The following is a 19,105-nucleotide window of genomic DNA, read 5'->3' on the forward strand; positions in this document are numbered from 1 at the left end:
GTTCCTCATCTTAACTACAGCGATATATACATATATAGCACATATGCTTGACAAAACTCAGCAAAGCATCCACATGGGCATGCACACACATACGCACACACAGTTATGGTCTGTGCATTATATACACATACATTACACTTCCGTTGTTTTTTCAGTAAAGAAGTCTGCACTGAGCTATATCACCACACTTCTATATTTACTTATTTTCTATTTTATATATCGAGAGAGGGGGTCTTGGTAAGCTGCTATGTTGCTCAAGCGGGGCTCCAACTTGCAATCCTGCTGTGTCAACCTCCCAGAGTGCTGAGATAACAGGTGTGTGCCACTCAGCCCAGGTTTACACTTTCATGAAAAAAAGAAAACTCAGAGACTTATGCCAAATGGTTAAGTTAATCTTCATGAATTAGGAGGCAGAATAAAAAACCTTGTTAATTAATTTTTGGTAAGTTCTTTTTTTACCTAAAGAATAAAGATGTAAACAGGAGCATTAAAAAATTTGAGGAAGAAAACAAGAGCTGAGCAGAGATAAACCATTAATTAAACTTGGAATCATTGTTAGATACTTCCAGTGGCTCAAATAGTGGGCACAGAAAGCAAAGGGGTAGTCCTCATATTTGTCTACCTCTGGCATACGTTACCTACTTGCAATAAACATGCTTTTGGATTAGAGCAGGCTAGTAGCAATTGTCTCACTTTAAGGTTGATAAAATATACAGAATAGTTCAGTGATGTGCCTAGGGATGAACAATTAGGGGAGAGCTAAGATACAAATAGATCTCTAAGACTCCTACACAAAATTTCTCTCAGAAAACAATACTCCAAGTGTATATTGTGTAGAGTATAAAAATAAAAACCACTGTTATTCTGTGGTAGTATCACGGCTTTCTCTCCTCGCCCCCATAAGGGAAGGATGAGGATACATGTGCTTTCACTAAGAGCGTGAACTAAAACAATCAAGAACTTTTTTTTTCTTGCTATATTCATTCATTCCTTGGTTAAAAATCTGCAACTCGTAAATACCTACTCAAAAGCTATACATTTAAAACACTATTTTTCAAGTATTGTAGATTGAACCCAGGGCCTTCACCCTGAGCTACACCCCTAGCCCTTCTTGTTTTTAGTTACGGATAGGGTCTTGCAAAGTTGCAGAGTTGTAAGGCTGGGCTTGAAGTTCGAATCTTTCTACCTTGGCCTCCCAGAGTGCCACAATTACAAGTATGTGTCACTGGGCCAAGCCAGAAGATAAATATTAGGTAAATACTTAGGGCCTACAGGCCTTTCTGACAGTGAGAATTGAGTACACTTTTATTATTTCAATACATTGTTTTCATTTGATTTGACTGAAGTTAAGTTAGTTGCAGGTGACTTCTCACAAGACCAGACTGACTGCGGGTTAGTAATGGGATGTTACATTTGGAAACTTAAAATGTATTGGTGGCAGGGAGAATGGTATCCTCCAAGGGATATCGTACAGAGGTCACTGAATCTAAGCAACACCAGAGTTCATGGATGCCTTGGCTGGCCCCACAAGCAGTGTTTTCACTTAGGTCCCCAAGTAATGATTCTGCACACCTTTGTTCCCAAATATCCTCCAGATGCATATTCTAGGAGGCTCAGGGTCACCTTGAAACACAAGTGGGTTGCCATGTTTGGCACACTATGATAACTAATTTTGAAAAGAGAATGCATATGGTGGAGAAGAGGGAGGAAGACAGATCAATCATTTAATCATTTACTGTGTATTTACAAACATAGCCATTGACAAAATCCAAGAATACCTCTTTCTTCCCAGAGAGAAACACACATTTTGTGTTGTTCACGAAATGTGTAAGATGCAATCCAATATTTGATTGATCACCAGATGAAGATATAATGCAAGTGTGAATGACCTGCTTCAATTTAAATTTTTTTTTGTCTTTTTCCTTTTTTATCAGTACCAGGGATTGAACTCACCACTGCCTGCTTGCAAGGCAGGTGCTTATGCTGCTGAACTAAATCCCCAGCCCCTCAATTTAAATTTTGAGAATGCTTAAAATTTTTCTCTCAAATAAAATTGTATCTACTTTCTCTTCCAATGAGAAGTAGGATTATTGCTAATAACAAGTTTTTAAAGGGAAAGGTAAGAAAGGTAGTTTTGGAAAGTCTGGTCTTGAGATGCAGACCCTGGTTCAAAGTTGAGCTCTGTCATTGCACAGCTGCCTATTTGAGGGTAAAGATACTAACCAACTGAAGCCTCAAGTTTTCTGATCTATAAAGTGAGGATAACTATGTTTTCTGTCAGCCTGAGAACATGTAGAGTGCTGAGCTGAGGACATAGCATACAATAAATGTTCAATAATTAAGTATAACTTGGTACATATAATAAGATATGCATAATTAACAATTTTACTTACATTTTGGGTTTTGCTTTCAAGAGAAACCATGTGCTTAAGATTATACATCTTAAGCCACTGACCAAGCCCAAGGATGCCCTTCCTTGTTTGATTTTTTCACTTAACATTGTGGCCTCAAGGTGCATCTATTTTTCTACAAATGACTCAAATTTATTTTTTCTAAAAGCAGAGCAGTACTCCATTGGGTGTAAATATTCACATTTTCATTATTTATTCCTTTATTGATGGACATATAGGCTTCGAAGATTATGGACCAAAATAAGGGTTAGTTAATAGGAAACATGGAAGTAGATTTTCTGCAGATAGAAAGAGGACAAAGAAAATTAGGGAGGAGGAAGGGATTGGAAGTGTTGAAAAAGAATTAAGTTGAACGAAGTAAATGCCCTAACACCCCACAAGGGATGCAATCATAAATGTACTACAAATATGCCAATAAAATGCAATTTAAAAATTAACAATCTTATAAATTATATGGGATACTGCTGTGATAATAAAAATGTAACAAGCATGAATGTATCTGATTCTTAGTATTTTTTCTAATTATGAAAATTTATTAGAACATATGTGCTGTTTGGAAAAATGAAGTTATTAAATGTCTGTGCCATTAGATAAAAGTAAAAATTATTAACTTGCATGTAATTAAAGAAAAATGACAAAGAACTGGAAAGCATGAAAAGACAAAAAACCTTACCATTTGAGAAAACTGTGATGAATATTTGGGGAATATCCTTTAAATATCTTCCCTCCCATGTAAAGTTGCAATTAGGAACAGTTCTATAGCCTGCTTTTTGTACTTACAATATGCTAAGAAAATTCTCAAAGTCATTAACTGGTCTTGCACAACACAACTTGAAATGTTTGCATTTGCATTCAATCATATTGTTGTATCATTATTTATTTATGCAGTTGTGTCCTGTGGGGCCTTCTGCAGTTTCCAACTGTTGCCATTACAAATCAGATTAAGTTTTTGTTGGCTTGTTAAGAGGATTACCTCATGTACAAAATAAAGTGAACATTAGCTGAAGAATTCTGTCTTATTTCAAGGGGAAAGCCAGTGGCTATGCAGTGAGATGGTATAAAATCAATGAATTTAAACAAAAGATGGTTAGGTGGCTTCAGATCCCTTTGCATCTTGCAATCCTTGGCCAAACATGTGTACACCAGTAGATGCACAATCATGTAGCTGAACTAACAGGTCAAAGTAGAAAAGACTTACCTATGTAACCGAATTGCCTTACAATGTTCTTCCATAAACATACTATGTGATGCCAAAAAGAGGCAGGTATGCCATAAGTCAGCAGTTTTACTCAGCCTTTTTGGGGAAAATACAGTATGTTAATTTAAAATTCTTTATTTCTTATGTTATTTTATCAACAAAATTAATAGCACAATAATATGAGACCCTTTAGTAGCTGACAATACTGTTTTACAAAATCATGCAAACAAAAGAACTCTCCACATAAAGTTTCAAAGAAAGACACTGTTCTCTTTAAATCCTGGAAATCTATATGCAAATAGGACATAGCTTTACATGCTCAGAAAACAGGTTCTTTATTCCGCAGAGATTTTTCTGTCAGTGTAACAAGCTGAAAACAAAATATGAATGGCAAGTGCACATACTTAGCTGATGGAGAACACAGAGTCCAACAGGAACCACATTAATCTCTCAGAGAGGTTACACGACTTCCAGGCAGAAATATTGATTCACACCTCGTCTACTGTCACAAAGTTTGACAAGTATTCAAATCCAAGCTTGGAAATTTCTCCCCAAAATAACTTCTAGTGCTTCCTTTCCAGGCTAATTAGGGAACTGACTTGACTAGCTAAAGCATTAAGAATTTTAAATGAACAGGCTGTTGGGTAACAAGGGTATGTACACATAATACTTCACTAGTTAGCAGAAGTTATTGGAAAGTAAGAGTTTAAAGAACCGGGCAATGTTGTTAGTGTAGACAGAATTAAGATTAGGTTTTGAGGGGTTTCCCTTTTAAAAATTTTACTATAATGTCTTTATCACATGCCCCCAAAGAATCTTCCTGTTTAGATTATACTCTACTAGATGAGACTTCTGTTACTTGTATGTTTAGGATATTTTTCTTTATTACTCTTCTCCACACCCGTCTGGGAATTCTTCAAGCAGACAACTGGTTGTTGAGACATAATTTCTCTTCCTTTTAAACAACAGGAATTTCAGCGGTTTGTGCAAAAAGAAATGTTTCTCTTTACAAGTTAATTATCTCAGGTATGGTACAATAAAAAGATACCTTATGTTTAGTCTGTCTGTCTGTCTTTCTTTCTTTCTTTTTTTGGTACCAGTAATCGAATTCACGACCTCATGCTTGCCAGTGCTTCTGCCACTAAGCTAAATCCCCAGCCCCTAGTTTTTCATTTTATTGGACCAATTTGTCAATTTCAGTTACAGAAATAAAAGCAGGTTATATTTAAAAGACTATTCCTTGGAAGTTTTCTTTTGAATAATCTAATCTTAGGGATAGGGACTGAAAAAAGAATGTAATATGTAAAACTGGGGTCATGTGGTACACTGAGGATTTTTCTCTGCTACCAAGTCTTTTCCCTTGAAAATAGACAGCAATCTTACTATTCAACATTTGACCAAAGAATAACTTGCTTACAAATAATTTGATGCTTGATTAAAAAAGCAGAATAACACATTTTGTTAAAGTACCTTCTCCTTCTGTATAATATGAACTAAGAAAAGTTAGGTGGCACTTATCTACTGTGTCTTTAAAAGGAATGAGATTATGAGAAGACGATAGTGTTTGTAGCCCTATACCCTCGCACACAAATGGTATTATTCCAGACTTTTCCTCTCCTAGAGATATAAAATGATTAGTATTACAGTTTCATTTTGTAGTATTCTGATTAATAATAAGGTTGTTCATTTTTCCTGTACATTAGTTACTGAAGTTTTATTTGAAATGTTTGTTCACATCTTTTGTCAATTTTTATTTTATTTATATTAATACCTACTTATCCAATGATGATATATTCCAGGACCCCCAATAGATTCCAGAAACCCTGGATAGTATCAAAGTTTAATTTATAATTAGGCACAGTAAAAGATGAATAAAATAATAACTATTAGGATAGTGATACAATCTATTACAATAGATTGTAATAAAGTGGACTCTTCTCTTGAAGTATCTTAATGTACTGTACTTATCCTCCTTCTTGGGATAATGTGAGATGATATAATGCCCACGTGAAGAGACCAAGTGAATGATGGAGTCTTATGCCATTACTTAAAGATTACTTGGTCACCATGTCAAGCCATCTTATAACCAAGGAGGCTACTAAGTGACTAAAGTAGGTAGTAGTATATACAGGGTGGATACTCTGGAACAAAGGAAGACTCACATTCTTGCTGGGACACAGGAATAGCTTATCATGCTCTCGAAGTGGCATGCAATTTAAAACTTATGAATCATTTCTGGAATTTTTCATTTCAAATTTTAGGACAATAATGGACTGTGTGTTGTGCTGTTAGAAAGTAAACTTGTAGGAAAAGGGATTACTACATTTATTAGTCTTTTAGACATGAATATATTTCCAGCAGTATATGTTGTAGGCCACTTTTCCCAGCTGTAGCTTTACCTTTTAAATTTATTAATGTTTCTTTGATGAAAATTTATTCTAATGTTGAATATAAAAATATTTCCTTTACAGATTGTGTGTGTTTACAGCTCAGTTAGAGCACTTGCCTAGCATGCATAGCTCCTACATTTGATCCCCAACAGCATCAAATTCACAAATCAAACGATTATTTTTAGGTTCTTTGAAAGTTCTATGGCTTTTCTTTCCTTTTATCGCTTTCTGTTCATGATGGAAACACTCCAATATTTCCCCCCCAATATTTAATATATCTGGAACTGAGTTTCTGTAACTGTCACCATCTGGTTTCATGTGGTTTCTCCACATGCATCATCTTGTAAGTGCATCATTTATCAAACAGTTTATCCTCTCCCCTCTGCCCTGCAGGGCTCATTCTGTCATGAACCAAGTTTGCCTGTGTGCCTGGGTCTCTGGCCCTTCTGTTCTGTTCCCCTGGCCTTGTCGTCTGTGTCTACTACCATGCTGTTCTAACTGCTGGAATCTATAGCAGACCCTGGTGCCTTTAAGGCAAGACACCTCTTCTCTCCTAATCTGGTTCTTCGTCAGAAAGATCTCTCTTTTTGGTCCTTTACTCTTCTAGTTGTAGAACTAGTTGGTCCATCTGAACAATCTTTGCATACTTACTGTTTTTAATATTCCCTCTTTTGCCACTGGTATCCCAAAGTTTCATCTTTATAGACCTAAATGTAGATTTATTTATGCTACTTGGTACACAGTGTTTGTCCTGTGAGGATTCCAATGTTTCGACATTTCTGAAAATATGCAAGTCTTGAAATCTTAAACTGCCTGATTCCCAGACACACAGACAAAATGATCTCCTAATCCTTGATGAATATACTTCTTTCTGTATTTCTCATGTATTTTCTATATCCAGTATTTAGCACTCCCGTGTCATGAGACATAGGTGATCTAAATTTGTTGTTTACTGTTTCTGTTAAGAATTAAGAATTCTGGCTTATGTTATTCTATTTTTGTTAATTTTTGGATTGCTTTAAATATATTCTAATATTCACCTCATATTAGCTGAACATGTAGGAATTCTGAAGGCAATGGATTGTGAAATCTCTCTTCCAGAGAGAACTTATGCTTATCTCTACCAGGTACCAGAAGGCTCCATCTACCTGGAATGTCACCTACATTTTAAGGTTAGGGTTTTCATAAGCCTATAATTAGCATAAATTTGTGTTCTACATCATTGCTAATAAGTTGCAAAGACAAAAGATGATTATGATGATTGGTATTTCTTCTTCACATAGAGCAAAACAGATATATTTGCTCATCTGATTTCTTTCTTGATGACCCTTTTCCAGCTCTGACTTTCCCTGAAGGTATGGCCCAACTAAACTTTATTTTAGTTCTTTTTTTTTTTTTTTTTTGTACCAAGGATTGAACTCATATCCTCATGCTTGCTGGGCAGGCACTTACGCCACGGAGCTAAACCCCTGGTCTTCCAGCTTTGTTCTGTAAGAGTGGTTCGTTCCTATTGGACCTTCCAGTTCTACCCAGATTCAGTCTCATTCTCTCCTTTCCCTTCCCTCCCCTTCCCTCCCCTCTCCTCCCCTCCTCTTCTCTCTCTCCTCCTCCTCCACTCCCCCAAAGCAACTGAGTTGCAAGTTTTTCACCTGGGCATTGTTTTTGTGGTAGTCCTGGTTGGCCCCTTCGGGACTTCTCTCACTCTCCTATGAGCTGAACAGCACAATTATAAAGTATCTTTCACTGATCTATCTTATAGCTAGTCTTCCATAATGAAAAGACTTTCAGAATATCTAGTCCCCATAAACTCTCATGACCATGTTTTATCTTCTGACCACACACTCAAGAAGTGGACATCTTTCCCTCTTTGCCAGTAGCTTTTACACATGATTAACATTAATTGCCTGTACAAATGGACAAGAGAAATTTGAATAAAATTTTTAAAACTCTGGTAAATTACAAAATTACGCTAAAATCTATACCACTTTATAAGAGACAGCTGGTATAAATCAATAAGTTGATCAGATTGGCTAATTTTCACAAGTTTAAAACAAAGAATCTTTACAGCCCATTTCACACTCTGTGCCGATGGTAAGCATGCCACTTTGAGATTCATAGGTGAATAGTTTTTTTGAATGAATTTCCAGATAACTGACAAACCAGAAATTTGGGATCCAATACTTAATTTTTTTGAGACATCATAAATTACTGTTACATACTTGAAAGCAACCTTATTTTTTTTTAAAGAGGTAACTCATTTTCTACCTCATAGCACAGACTTTGCTATGTTCCATTTTCCTAATATAATCACACTGCTACTTTTAGTCGGTCTCTAGTGTGTATGTTCCAGGTTTTCTTAACCCCTACATAGGCTTGGGAGTCTTAATTTTGGAAACTTTTAGTTTCAGCTTCAGAAGTATACTTTTGGTGAGTTGAAACACATTTTTAAAAGATCTACAGGAAAGAGGCAACAATAAACAAAAATGCTGCCGAAACTCTCTATTTTTGTTTAAACCAAAGAAGCTTTTAAATTTTCACCATTTAGATCTTCTCTGAAAGTTCATATGCTACTTCATACAGACTTATTTTAATTGAAGAAAAAATTGGTATTTTTCTTTCATTTTAAAATTAAAAGACAAAATAACCAAAGAAATCAGCACAAGACAACATTTAACTACTCTTAAAGATGGGATTAAATTTGACTACAATCCATGACTAAGACGTTAGCTGTGGTAATAATATTTTGTGGGGCATCTTTCAGCACCCCTTAAAAAAAAAAAAAACAAAGAACCCTCCTCTTGAGTTTGAAAGGATGAGTTCATTACAGATTTGTTCAGTACAGAAGCAGAAAGGAGCCAGAAATAATGACGCAAAGAAAAGCCCATTCATGCCTCGGGCTGCTGCCTTTACGCATGACGCCTGGACACCTTTAAATATCTTCCATCCAGCTCTGTATGTGCCACGGCAGCCTGGAAGACACAGCTGAAAAATGTTTTCAGGAAGGTCTATTCAAAGGCTTCCTGTACTAAACAAGGGGAGTTACGTGCTCCCACACACCAGGGGGAAGACTCATTTGTGAGGGTTGGGTTTGTTCTGCCCCCCTTTCATGCCACAAAATGAAGACAGAAGTCTTTATGTTGGAAAGATGAAGGGACTGAAGATAAAGACGGATCACTATTTAAGGTTATAATTTGCTTATTTGGGTATATACTTTCTTCAATTGAAAGAGCTGCATCAAGACTCTTTGAACATTTCCTAATGCTCCTGATAATAGGTTAAAAATATTCTTCAATTAAGCCTTACAACCACTCTGTGAAATAAGGCCAGGACCATTATGTCTCCATTGTCCAGTGCAAGAGGCTCTGCAGCTGGGAGGCTCTGAGACAGCCAGAAAGGTCACATGAATAGCTGCTCGCTGTGCATGATGACTAGCTGTGTCGTCAGCAGGCAAAGGTCACCACTGGTCTTTCTTTACTTCCCCCTGGGGCTGCCAGGACAGGACAGAAGGACTCCACACTGTACACCTCACAAACGGGTGGATGACAGTCTTTTCAATGCAAGCTCAAACACAAAAGTGCAGCCAAGTCAGAAGGGGAGCTCCAAATCCCATGCTGTTACAGAGATGAAATCATCCCTCTTTTCAGGCTCCTTTCTGATGGCAGAGTCGGGAACAGTTGGTGTCTCTAAGAAAGAGAGTACCTGTGTGGTAGTGGAGACTTCTTTTGGAGGAGATGGGCAAAAGGACACTGTCAAAGAGGAGCAGTTCAATTACTCTACACCCTGGGAATCACGAAAGGACAGGGGTTAAATGTGCCTCCATGAATACTGTTTATGGTCCTGACACTGACCTTTCCTTTATGGAGAATTTTATAGAATCCACTAAAATATACAGCACAGCAGCATCTAATGCATCACCTTTAACACATGACTGTTTTATAAGGAAGAAAGGCTTCATTTTACTTTCAGAAGTTTATAAGGTCTCAAAGGAAATTCTAGAGACTCCAGTGTACATATTTCCTTTCCTGTTCCCCTTCCCAGAGTTACAGCTGCTGTCTTCTCAGACAGCGCTGCATGGGCATGCTGCAGACGGTGATTCTGGGACAATTGTTTTCTACACAATTCCAGGTGTGTGAAAAGGTATTTCTGGAGAGTTAATCGTCATCAGGACACTAAAGCAAAAGCAGGAGGGAGTGTTCTATGCTGTGAAGAGATCATGCACTCCTTAGTTCCTAAATAATTATCTAAGAAGTCAATGCATGTGACTCGCTGAAAAACCAGCTCTTTAAGACAGACGGAGCACTCAACTCTGAGCTGGGAAATCCGGCTCAGACTCCGCCACCCTGCTGGCTGGGTAAACCTGTAGAAGCCACTTTCCCTTCTGCAGCTGTACTTGCTACCTACATCAAGAAAGGTCATTAAACTTAATTATCTGAGGCTTCTTTGAAGCTATAATTGATATTCTAGTTTATGAATTTCATCTAGTCTTCATTCCTAATCAGTTTTAAAACATGTTATCATACATTTATGTGAAAACTTTAGCCCATACTTTCTGTAGCATCCCATTATTGATGCTCACTGAGGGACCAACTGTTTTAAGCACTGTTACATACATTACTGCACTATAAACCTATGTTATACCTAGGTGTTCCCTCAAAGCCTCATGGGCTTTTGGGAGTGGATGGAACATGGCTGTGGGGTACTGGATTAAGGGTATGATAAATGGATTAATCTCTTAATTAGTTTAGCACAGTTCTGGCTGTGGGTGACACCAACCAACAGGCTGGCACCTTGGGTGGAATCTGAAGGGACAGAGAGAAGAAAGGTTGTGGCTGTCCATTGCTTTGTTCTGCCTGTTCTGCCATGGACTGTTGTTTCTCTTCTTTGATGTGCCCCTGCCATGTCACCCAGCTTTGGAACCCACAGACTGTGGACTGAAAATTCTACAAACTGTGGGCTAAAATGAACCTTTTTCTATAACTTGTGTGTGTTGGTTATTTTGTCCCAACAATGATAAAGTAATTAAGACAACCTATAAGAAAGACACTTCTCTTAGTTATTGCATTGCTAAAATAAAATAACTAACACTCAAAATGGAGGGAGGAAAGATTTATTTCAGCGCATAGTTTGTAGAGGTTTCAGTCCATAGTCAGCCAGCTCCAAGGCAGGGTGGCAAGGCAGAAGGGCATCATAGAGGAGAACAGTTCACAGTGTGGCAGCAAGTAGTAAGTGACAGCAGCAAGATAAACAATAGTATCAGAAACATCAACCTGTCTCTCTCTGTCCCTTTATAGTCTATCCAGGCTGCATGCTTTTGATTGGTGCCACCCACATGAAAAATGGAGGACCCTTCATCCAGCTGCATACCCTTAATCCCAGCATCACACCCTTAATCCCAACATTGCACACCCTAGATCCAGCTACTTCTGAAAAGCGCCACCCATGATTGCATGATGCTTTGAGGGGACATCTAGATACAAGGCGTAACAACACGATGATCGTTCTTCTTTATAGATGACATAATTAATGCTTTAAAAGTTATGTAACAGAAATTACATATAGTAAGCTCAGAATATGAACTGAAGGTGGTCTGACTTCAGAAGTCAGCATCCCAAATACACTGTTGTATGGAGGAACACAGCAATGCATTAAACACTCAATCAACCCTAAAGCAAACACAGTTCTTCACTGAAAATACACAGGAAAATCAGGAGCTTCTACTATTTCTCCTATGTTTTGTCCAAATGTTTAGGTAACAGGAATGTCTGAGACCCAAATACTTATCATAATTTTCTTTTTAAACAAAATTTTGTCTAAATTTCCTGCATACAAAAAAAGTTATATGTCTGTAATCCAAGCACTTTGGAGGCTGAGGTAGGTGGGTCATGGTAAATTCAAGATCAGCCTGGGCTACAAAGTGAGCCCAAGGCCAGCCTCAAAAAGACAAAAAACAAAATAAAATGTAAAAAAAAGTTATAATTTTTCCACAGAGTTAGACCATTTCTTCTAATCCTATATTAAGCAAAATGGAAATAAAATATGTATTCAGGAGATGCTGATGCTAAAGATATTCCATGGATCATTCTAAATTTAGACAAATTTCTAGTACCATGCCATGATAAAAATGGACAAGATAATATACTGGATCAAGGAATGAGAAGGCAACAGTTCATCTAGGCAGCTATGCAGTTATGAATAATTTTAATAAATATGCAAAGCTGGTATTCTGCCACATAAAATAGCTAGTCAATTGTGAACCTGAAATATATTTTTAGATATAATGTGTCCTTGGAATTAAATAATTAATTGTCACTTTCATGAATACTACTACCTTTTTTTGTTCTGGGATATCTGCATTTTGTCTGGTACTTTTTAAAGATTAATTTTGATCTCCTCACTGTATCATCTGTGACTTTTATAGATTAATTTTATAACTCAATTTTTATTCCACAGCTAGCTTCCATATACTAGAATACATTGCTGAGTCTTTGCCAAATGCATCTCTATACTCAGAGATAGCACTGCCAAACTAACTTGAAATAACAAATCATATCTGCACTATTCTAAACATATACAGGAAGAGACATAAGGCAAGTAGAAACAAATACATGTAAAAGATCCAAAAAAAAAAAAAAGAATAAAGAGTCAAATACTTATTCTGCTATAATTGAATAAGGGCCTAACAATCTACTTTTGAAATGATGTATGGCTTTAAAAGTATTTTAGTTTTTCCTAACAGTCTGTATTTGGTAGGCTGGTTCAGAAGGTGATCTGTCAACTATCACAGGATCACAAAAATTCTGGATCTGTCTTATTCTCAAGGATTAAAGTAGCACTTACCAAAGATGAAACTTCCAATTTAGCTGTCTTGACTAGTTAAGTATCTGAAATCAGCCCTGGAAAGCAACCCATTCTCTAAGACTCATTTTTCTAACTATCATCAGTAGGGGTGAAAAAGGATAGAGTATAAAAGGCACAAAAACACCTGGGTCTGGATTCCCTCCCGGGGCCTTAAGCTAACTCATCTCTAAGTCATCTGTCTAATTACACCCTCTTAGTTACTGAGTACTTATGAAGTAGTTGAATTGGTGAATAGTTTGTGTACATTTTTTCTCTTACTTCTCAAAATAATGCAGTTTAGTATCATGATTCAACATAATTAGAACAACAGAATTCCAAAAATGACATTATCTTTTATTTTCCATATGAAGTAATATATTTAATGAACCTACTACACATTAAGCATTTAGGAGTTGAGCAAAGTGGTAAATCAAAAGATAGGTATTTTGAGTTCTCCTGAAGGTTACAGTCCCATTGAATAAGTGTGTTAATCAAACATAACAGTTTAGGTAAGTGTTAAGAGAGTTACAATATTTCCAGAATAGTAATTAGTACACTAGATTTGAACTTGAATTTTGCAGCAAAAACATATGGCATAGAATTCTGGTTTGTTAATTATAATTCTGAGAAAATTACTGAATTCCCTTGAAATTGATTTTTCCTTTCTGTGAAGTGGGGAAAAGCAGTACCAGTCTCACAGAGTTCTTTCATTAGGCAGCTTTCCAACACTGTGATAAAATACCTGAGAATAACAACTCAAAGGACGAAAGGTTTCTTTTTGCTAATGCCTTCAGAGGTCCAAGGTTAGCTGGCTGCACTGCTTTGAGCCCACGGCAAGGCGGAAACATCATGCAATGGAAGTGTGGGGAGAAGGGGGCTGCTTGTGTCATGGCAACCAGGAAGCAGAGAAAAGCCAGACAGGCAGGGGCTGGAAATACAACAGGGTCCCTAAGGACATGTCCCCTGTGATCTATGTCCTCCAAGTAAGTCCTACCTCCTACATTCCCCACCCTTCCTCTTATGCCATGAGATAATTCCATCGATGGAGTAATATACTTGATGAAATTAGAGACCCATGGTGGAACTACTTCCCAAAAGCCCATCAGTTGCAAGCTGGCTTTCTACACAGTGAGTCCCTTGAGGGGACATTCTGGATCCCAACCAGAGGAGTTACGGTGATTAAATAATAAAAATTTAGCCAACATTAGTTGTGGGGTTGTTTCTGTTACTATATTATTTGACCTTGACAAAGACTACAGTGCCAGGACAAGCTCCTCAATAGAAAGATATAAACGGCCCAAATCTGTGAAACAGTGCGAATTAACCAGACAGTGGGTCAGGATGAGTGTTAAATAGGACAAATGTTTCTGGCAGAGATAACTGTGCTTGAAAAAGTCCTATGAACAAAAAAAAATTGATATTAACTAGTAAGGTCCCGTTAGGTCATTTAACCATTTGGGAATTCAATTTTATCATCTGAAAATAAGGAGGCAAATCATATCTACAGTTTCATGAACTTTGTTATTCTATGAAATTTGAAAATAAAGCATTAGTAATTACAAATGCTTTCTTCCTCTGTGTTTTTCTGCATTCCATGGTTCTAAATGTAGCCAGCAAAGTCCTTAGATACAACTTTCAGGAACATTTCCATTTTATCTCCTTTCTATTCTTTTTACTCTGATCTCCCTCATTATTCCCTTCCCTACATCTGTAAATAAAAGGAGTCACACTGCAATGACCTCATTTTCTATCTTTGATGGTGGTTTACTCCTCTCCAACTGTGATGTCAATTTGCTGTTTCAGAAGCATCATCCATCGACATGATTCCAGCAGCCACATCTTATTAAAGGGGCTATTCTGCACAGCGATGGCCAGGTAAGATTTTAAACTTAACAAACTGCTGATTATGTATACTAATATCAGCAAGACATCTTGACTCGGTGACAAGTGTTAGGTAAACTTCTATGTATTGCTTTCTATCAGAGTTTAAGTCTCATTATTTCAACCTGCAGGTTACAGAAAGAGCATCTGAAAGTTTCTACTATTTAAGATGAATATTTATACAAACTTCAAAATTGTTTTGTACTAATGGTATCAGAGCTCACTTAAAAAATCCGTATGTCAGGCCACAGCTATGCAGAATGTGACTGACAACTTGACACCCTTAATACATTACAGCAAGACATACATTTAAGGCATCAAAATAACGTACTCTTGACAATGCAGCTACTCACACTGTGGAACTGGGATTCAAATTCAGGGCTGCTTCACTCCAAAATATCCAAGTGATCTCTCTACGGCAAGTCCCCTCTGAAGGAAAATTTTCTTTCATTTTTTTTTTTCCAAAGCACCGCACTGCCTTTCAACCTTTTTCATTAAATTCTCCCCTGGAATTTCCAATGGCTACTGATTGCTTGTGTTTGGCTACCTGACCTGCCCTATTCAAACTCAATGTCTTCACCTCACGTTATTAGAGAAAAGATCTCTCTACCCATCAACAATAGTGTGACCACAGAAAAGGTTCATCTCTTCATTCTTGTTTACACATCCAGCATTAGAACAAAAAATGCTAAGTTACAGTCTTTACAAAATACAGCCTACCACAAAAGATGTGTTTCATCCACACAAAGCAATTTCCACTCAGGCCACATTCAAATTCTTTCATGAGTTTGAGCAGATACCTGCTTCCCACTGCTTATTCCAGAGACCACCTAAGGAGTGAAGTTTAGTACATTTTAAATTTTGGAAGGAAGTACAGTTTAAGTACAGGAAGAAAGCCTATAGATTGAGTTGAGTACCCAAAAGGAGAAGACGTAATTTTAATCAATGCGTACTGTGCTTGCTATATAATTATGTATGTCAAGGATAGTGTTTTATAATATCATGGCAAGGTCGAAAATGTAAGCAGTGAATCTCTGACAAGTACCTTTAAACAGATAGCAACTCATAAACACAGACGTGAACTGATAACAAACTGAGATCCTAACTTTTCAAAGCAGAAGGCCCAAAAGCAAGACTAGCCTATTACTGCACTGTCTTGGGCTGCACCACCCTGTGAGGTTGAATCGGTCCATTGATGACCAGTGAAAGCAGGGATCTTGGGAGGATACAGCCATGTACCAGATGGGCTCAACTCCATCTTATACTGGCTTCCTTACTTTTAGGTCCACAGAACCACGTCCTTACTACACCTCTTCATACTCAAGAGTTTCCAGAAACCTCAAGTGCAGTGTGTGTAAGACCAAATTCATCTTTCATGCCCTGCTGCCTTCTCTTTTCTCCAGTGTTCACGCTCGCAGTACCAGTCAGCACCTGGACAGCACCACAGGGTTCTTTCCCAGCTCCTCTCTGCAATGCAATGAGTCTTTTTGTAGTTTGTGTGGGAAACTAGGGTGGAGGGCATGGGAACTAAGCTCTTGCTCTTTTTTTCAAAAATTCAGTAATATGATGAGGACTTTATAGGTATTACCTATCTAATTCAATCCTCATAAAAATTCTACAATTGTTCTCAATTCACACTTGGATTGCATTTAAAATACTTTAACACTTTATTTGGAGAAATTTTACCAGAACACAAAAATAGAATAATGTAAGTCTCAATTTTCCCATCATCCATTTTGAAAAGTTATTTACTTAGGGATAGTCTTACTCATTTTATTTCCACCAGTTCCTCACTCTCCACATTATGTTGAAGTAAAAGTGCAAAAATTACACTAGGGCATTTATAAACATTTAGGTACATGTGACTAAGTAATATCACACATAAAAATTAAAATTAATAATTCCTTTATCCTTAATTCCAAATACACAGTATTCAAATTTCCTATTTTCCTCCCCACCTTAATTTTTTAAAACATATGAATTTTCTGAATGACAATGTCTAACAACATTGCAGTGTTTTAACAGAGTTAACAGTACTACTGTGTCTAAAATATTCCAGTTTTGGGTCAAAAGAGAGCCTCTTCACTCGACTATTATTTAGGTACTATCTTTGACAGCTTCCTTGATTTTTGGATCGCCAAGATGTTTCAGGCTCTGCTGTAATTCTCCTGACAGGGATGTGGAGTAGCCTTTTTTAAAAAAAGATCTCAGAGTTATTTTTAATAAGAAATTGTATTCAGATATAACAAAACAGGAGCTTAGATTACCCACTGTTATTATGCTGGTCATTTTACCTAAGGCATTTTGGTGTTAAAAATTTTTAAAGAAAAAAATATATTATGAGCTCTTATAATATTTCCAATTCAAATTTAGGACTGAAGAATATAATTAACTTCTCTTATTTAAAAATTTGTATATTTCTTCTTTTCTATAAGTCTGAGTCCTAATGACAGTTAAGTAACTTATTTGCATTGAACTTCAACAAAATTAAAAATGTAACCACTTGAAAAAATAAAATACCATAATTAACAATATAATAATCTAATTTTTTGACAAAAAGAAAATAGTTCTTTTAGTCACTGAGGTTTCATCTACTAGAAAACACAATATATTTTCAAATCACTTAGAATTTTCTTAAACTATAAAAATATGCCTCTTACCCCAAAACCCATAAACCATATGTTCATTAATAAACAGGAATATAAAAACACGCGGTTATGTAATCATCAGGAGGGTCAAAGAAGAAAATGAAGCGGAGCTCCTCTCTTCTGAATCTCCATTTCTTCTGGAGTTAAACAGTATTATGAATTTTAGATAATGCAGAAGATTGAAATTGAATCACAGGAGCTTATAATCATAAAATGAAGAAACAGAGGATTTTCACCAAAGTAACAAAGCATCTAAAATGGAACTCAGAGAGAAAACAACTAAGGCAACGAATAGAACACATTAAATATAAGTGGCCAAATCACCCAATCAAAAGGAAGACATTACTGAACAAGATGAAAAAGAAAAAGCAAACTATATATTGCCTACAGATATCCACATTATATACCAAGATATAAATATACTAAAAGAAAACAATTGGAAAGTGATATGCCACACTAATACAAACAAATAGAAAGCAAGTGTGGTGATACTTTTATCCGATTATATTTCTAGCTAAAGAATATTACTGGAAAAAAAGAATTTAAATTTATCCTGAAATAGTAATTCTAATCCTAAATGTTTATGAGTTCAGTAACAAAATATATGAAGCTACAAAATACATGAAGCAAAAAGTGATAGGATAATCAAAGAGAAACAGAATTATAGTCTGATATATCAGTTTCCCATCTCAATAACCTACAGAACAAGTATAGAGAAAATGAAGACAATATAATCAACCAAACTAGATTCAAATGCTGTAGAACATTGGGCAGCTATATGCAAAAATATCAACTGTAATCCATATCTCATACCATATACCAAGAATTAAAATGTACCAGACCCAACTGTGAAAGTCTAAATTATAAAGCTTCTAGAAGAAAACACAGAAGAGAATTTTTTGAACTTGGAATTAGGCAAAGAATACTGAAACCCAACAATAAAAGCAAAATTTACAAAAGAAACTGATAAAATGGACTTCAACAAACTAAGAAGTTTTATTTTTCAAAAGATGTGATAAGAGAACGAACACTCACCAAAGAAGACCTCTGCAAAGCATATATCCATTCAGGCTGCCTTAATAAAATAGCATGCACTGGGTTGATTCACAAACAACTAATCCTCACCTCTTGGTCCTACATGCTGTGAAGTTTAAGATCAAGGCCGCAGAAGATCTGGTAACTGGTGAGGGTCTGTGCTTTACGGATGAGACCCTCCAATGTTCACACAAGGTAAAAGGGCCAACAAACTCCCTCAGGTCTGTTTTGTCAGGGCACTAATTCTATTCACCAGGGTTCTATCCTCATAACCTGTATGTCTCCTAGAAACCTCACTACCTGATATCGTTTTTGTTAGGATTTCAACATATGAATCTAAGGGAGATGCAAACATCCAGATCAGAGCAGCATATTGCTGAAAGATGTGATCTATACTCCCACCACTCTGGGAGGCTGAAGCAGGAGGATTGCAAGTTCAAGGTTGGCTGGGGAACTCAGCAACTTAGCGAGACTCTGCCTCAAAATAAAGCATAAAAAGAAATTTTAAAAGATCTAATGTAAATTTACATTGTTTAATGTAATGGCCCCGAGTTCAATCTTCACTATCACACACACAAAAACTGGTCTATAATATAGAATCTTTTTTTTTTAAATCGGTACCAGGGATCGAGCTCACGACTGCCTGCTTGCAAGGCAGGTGCTTATGCCGCTGAGCTAAATCCCAGCCCCTATAATATAGAATCT

General features: G+C 36.6%; 1 protein-coding gene across 3 annotated transcripts in view; it reads right to left on the reverse strand.

The window, feature by feature from the left end:
- Rsu1 (Ras suppressor protein 1) overlaps positions 1-19,105 on the reverse strand; it is a 188,722-nt gene that overhangs the window by 45,996 nt on the left and 123,621 nt on the right. The window contains exon 9 of one of the 3 annotated variants that reach the window (XM_063237873.1): positions 1-3,705. This exon is cut by the window's left edge and continues 45,429 nt beyond it. The exons of the other annotated variants lie outside the window; for them this stretch is intronic. Coding sequence (XP_063093943.1) covers position 3,705 — 1 coding nt within the window. The 3' untranslated portion in view covers positions 1-3,704. The remainder of the gene's footprint in view (positions 3,706-19,105) is intronic. 3 annotated transcript variants of the gene reach the window in all.

The sequence above is a fragment of the Cavia porcellus genome, unplaced genomic scaffold (assembly GCF_034190915.1).
Source record: "Cavia porcellus strain 051 isolate PalLab524CR breed Dunkin Hartley unplaced genomic scaffold, mCavPor4.1 scaffold_27, whole genome shotgun sequence".
In the NCBI taxonomy this organism is placed as follows: domain Eukaryota; kingdom Metazoa; phylum Chordata; class Mammalia; order Rodentia; family Caviidae; genus Cavia; species Cavia porcellus.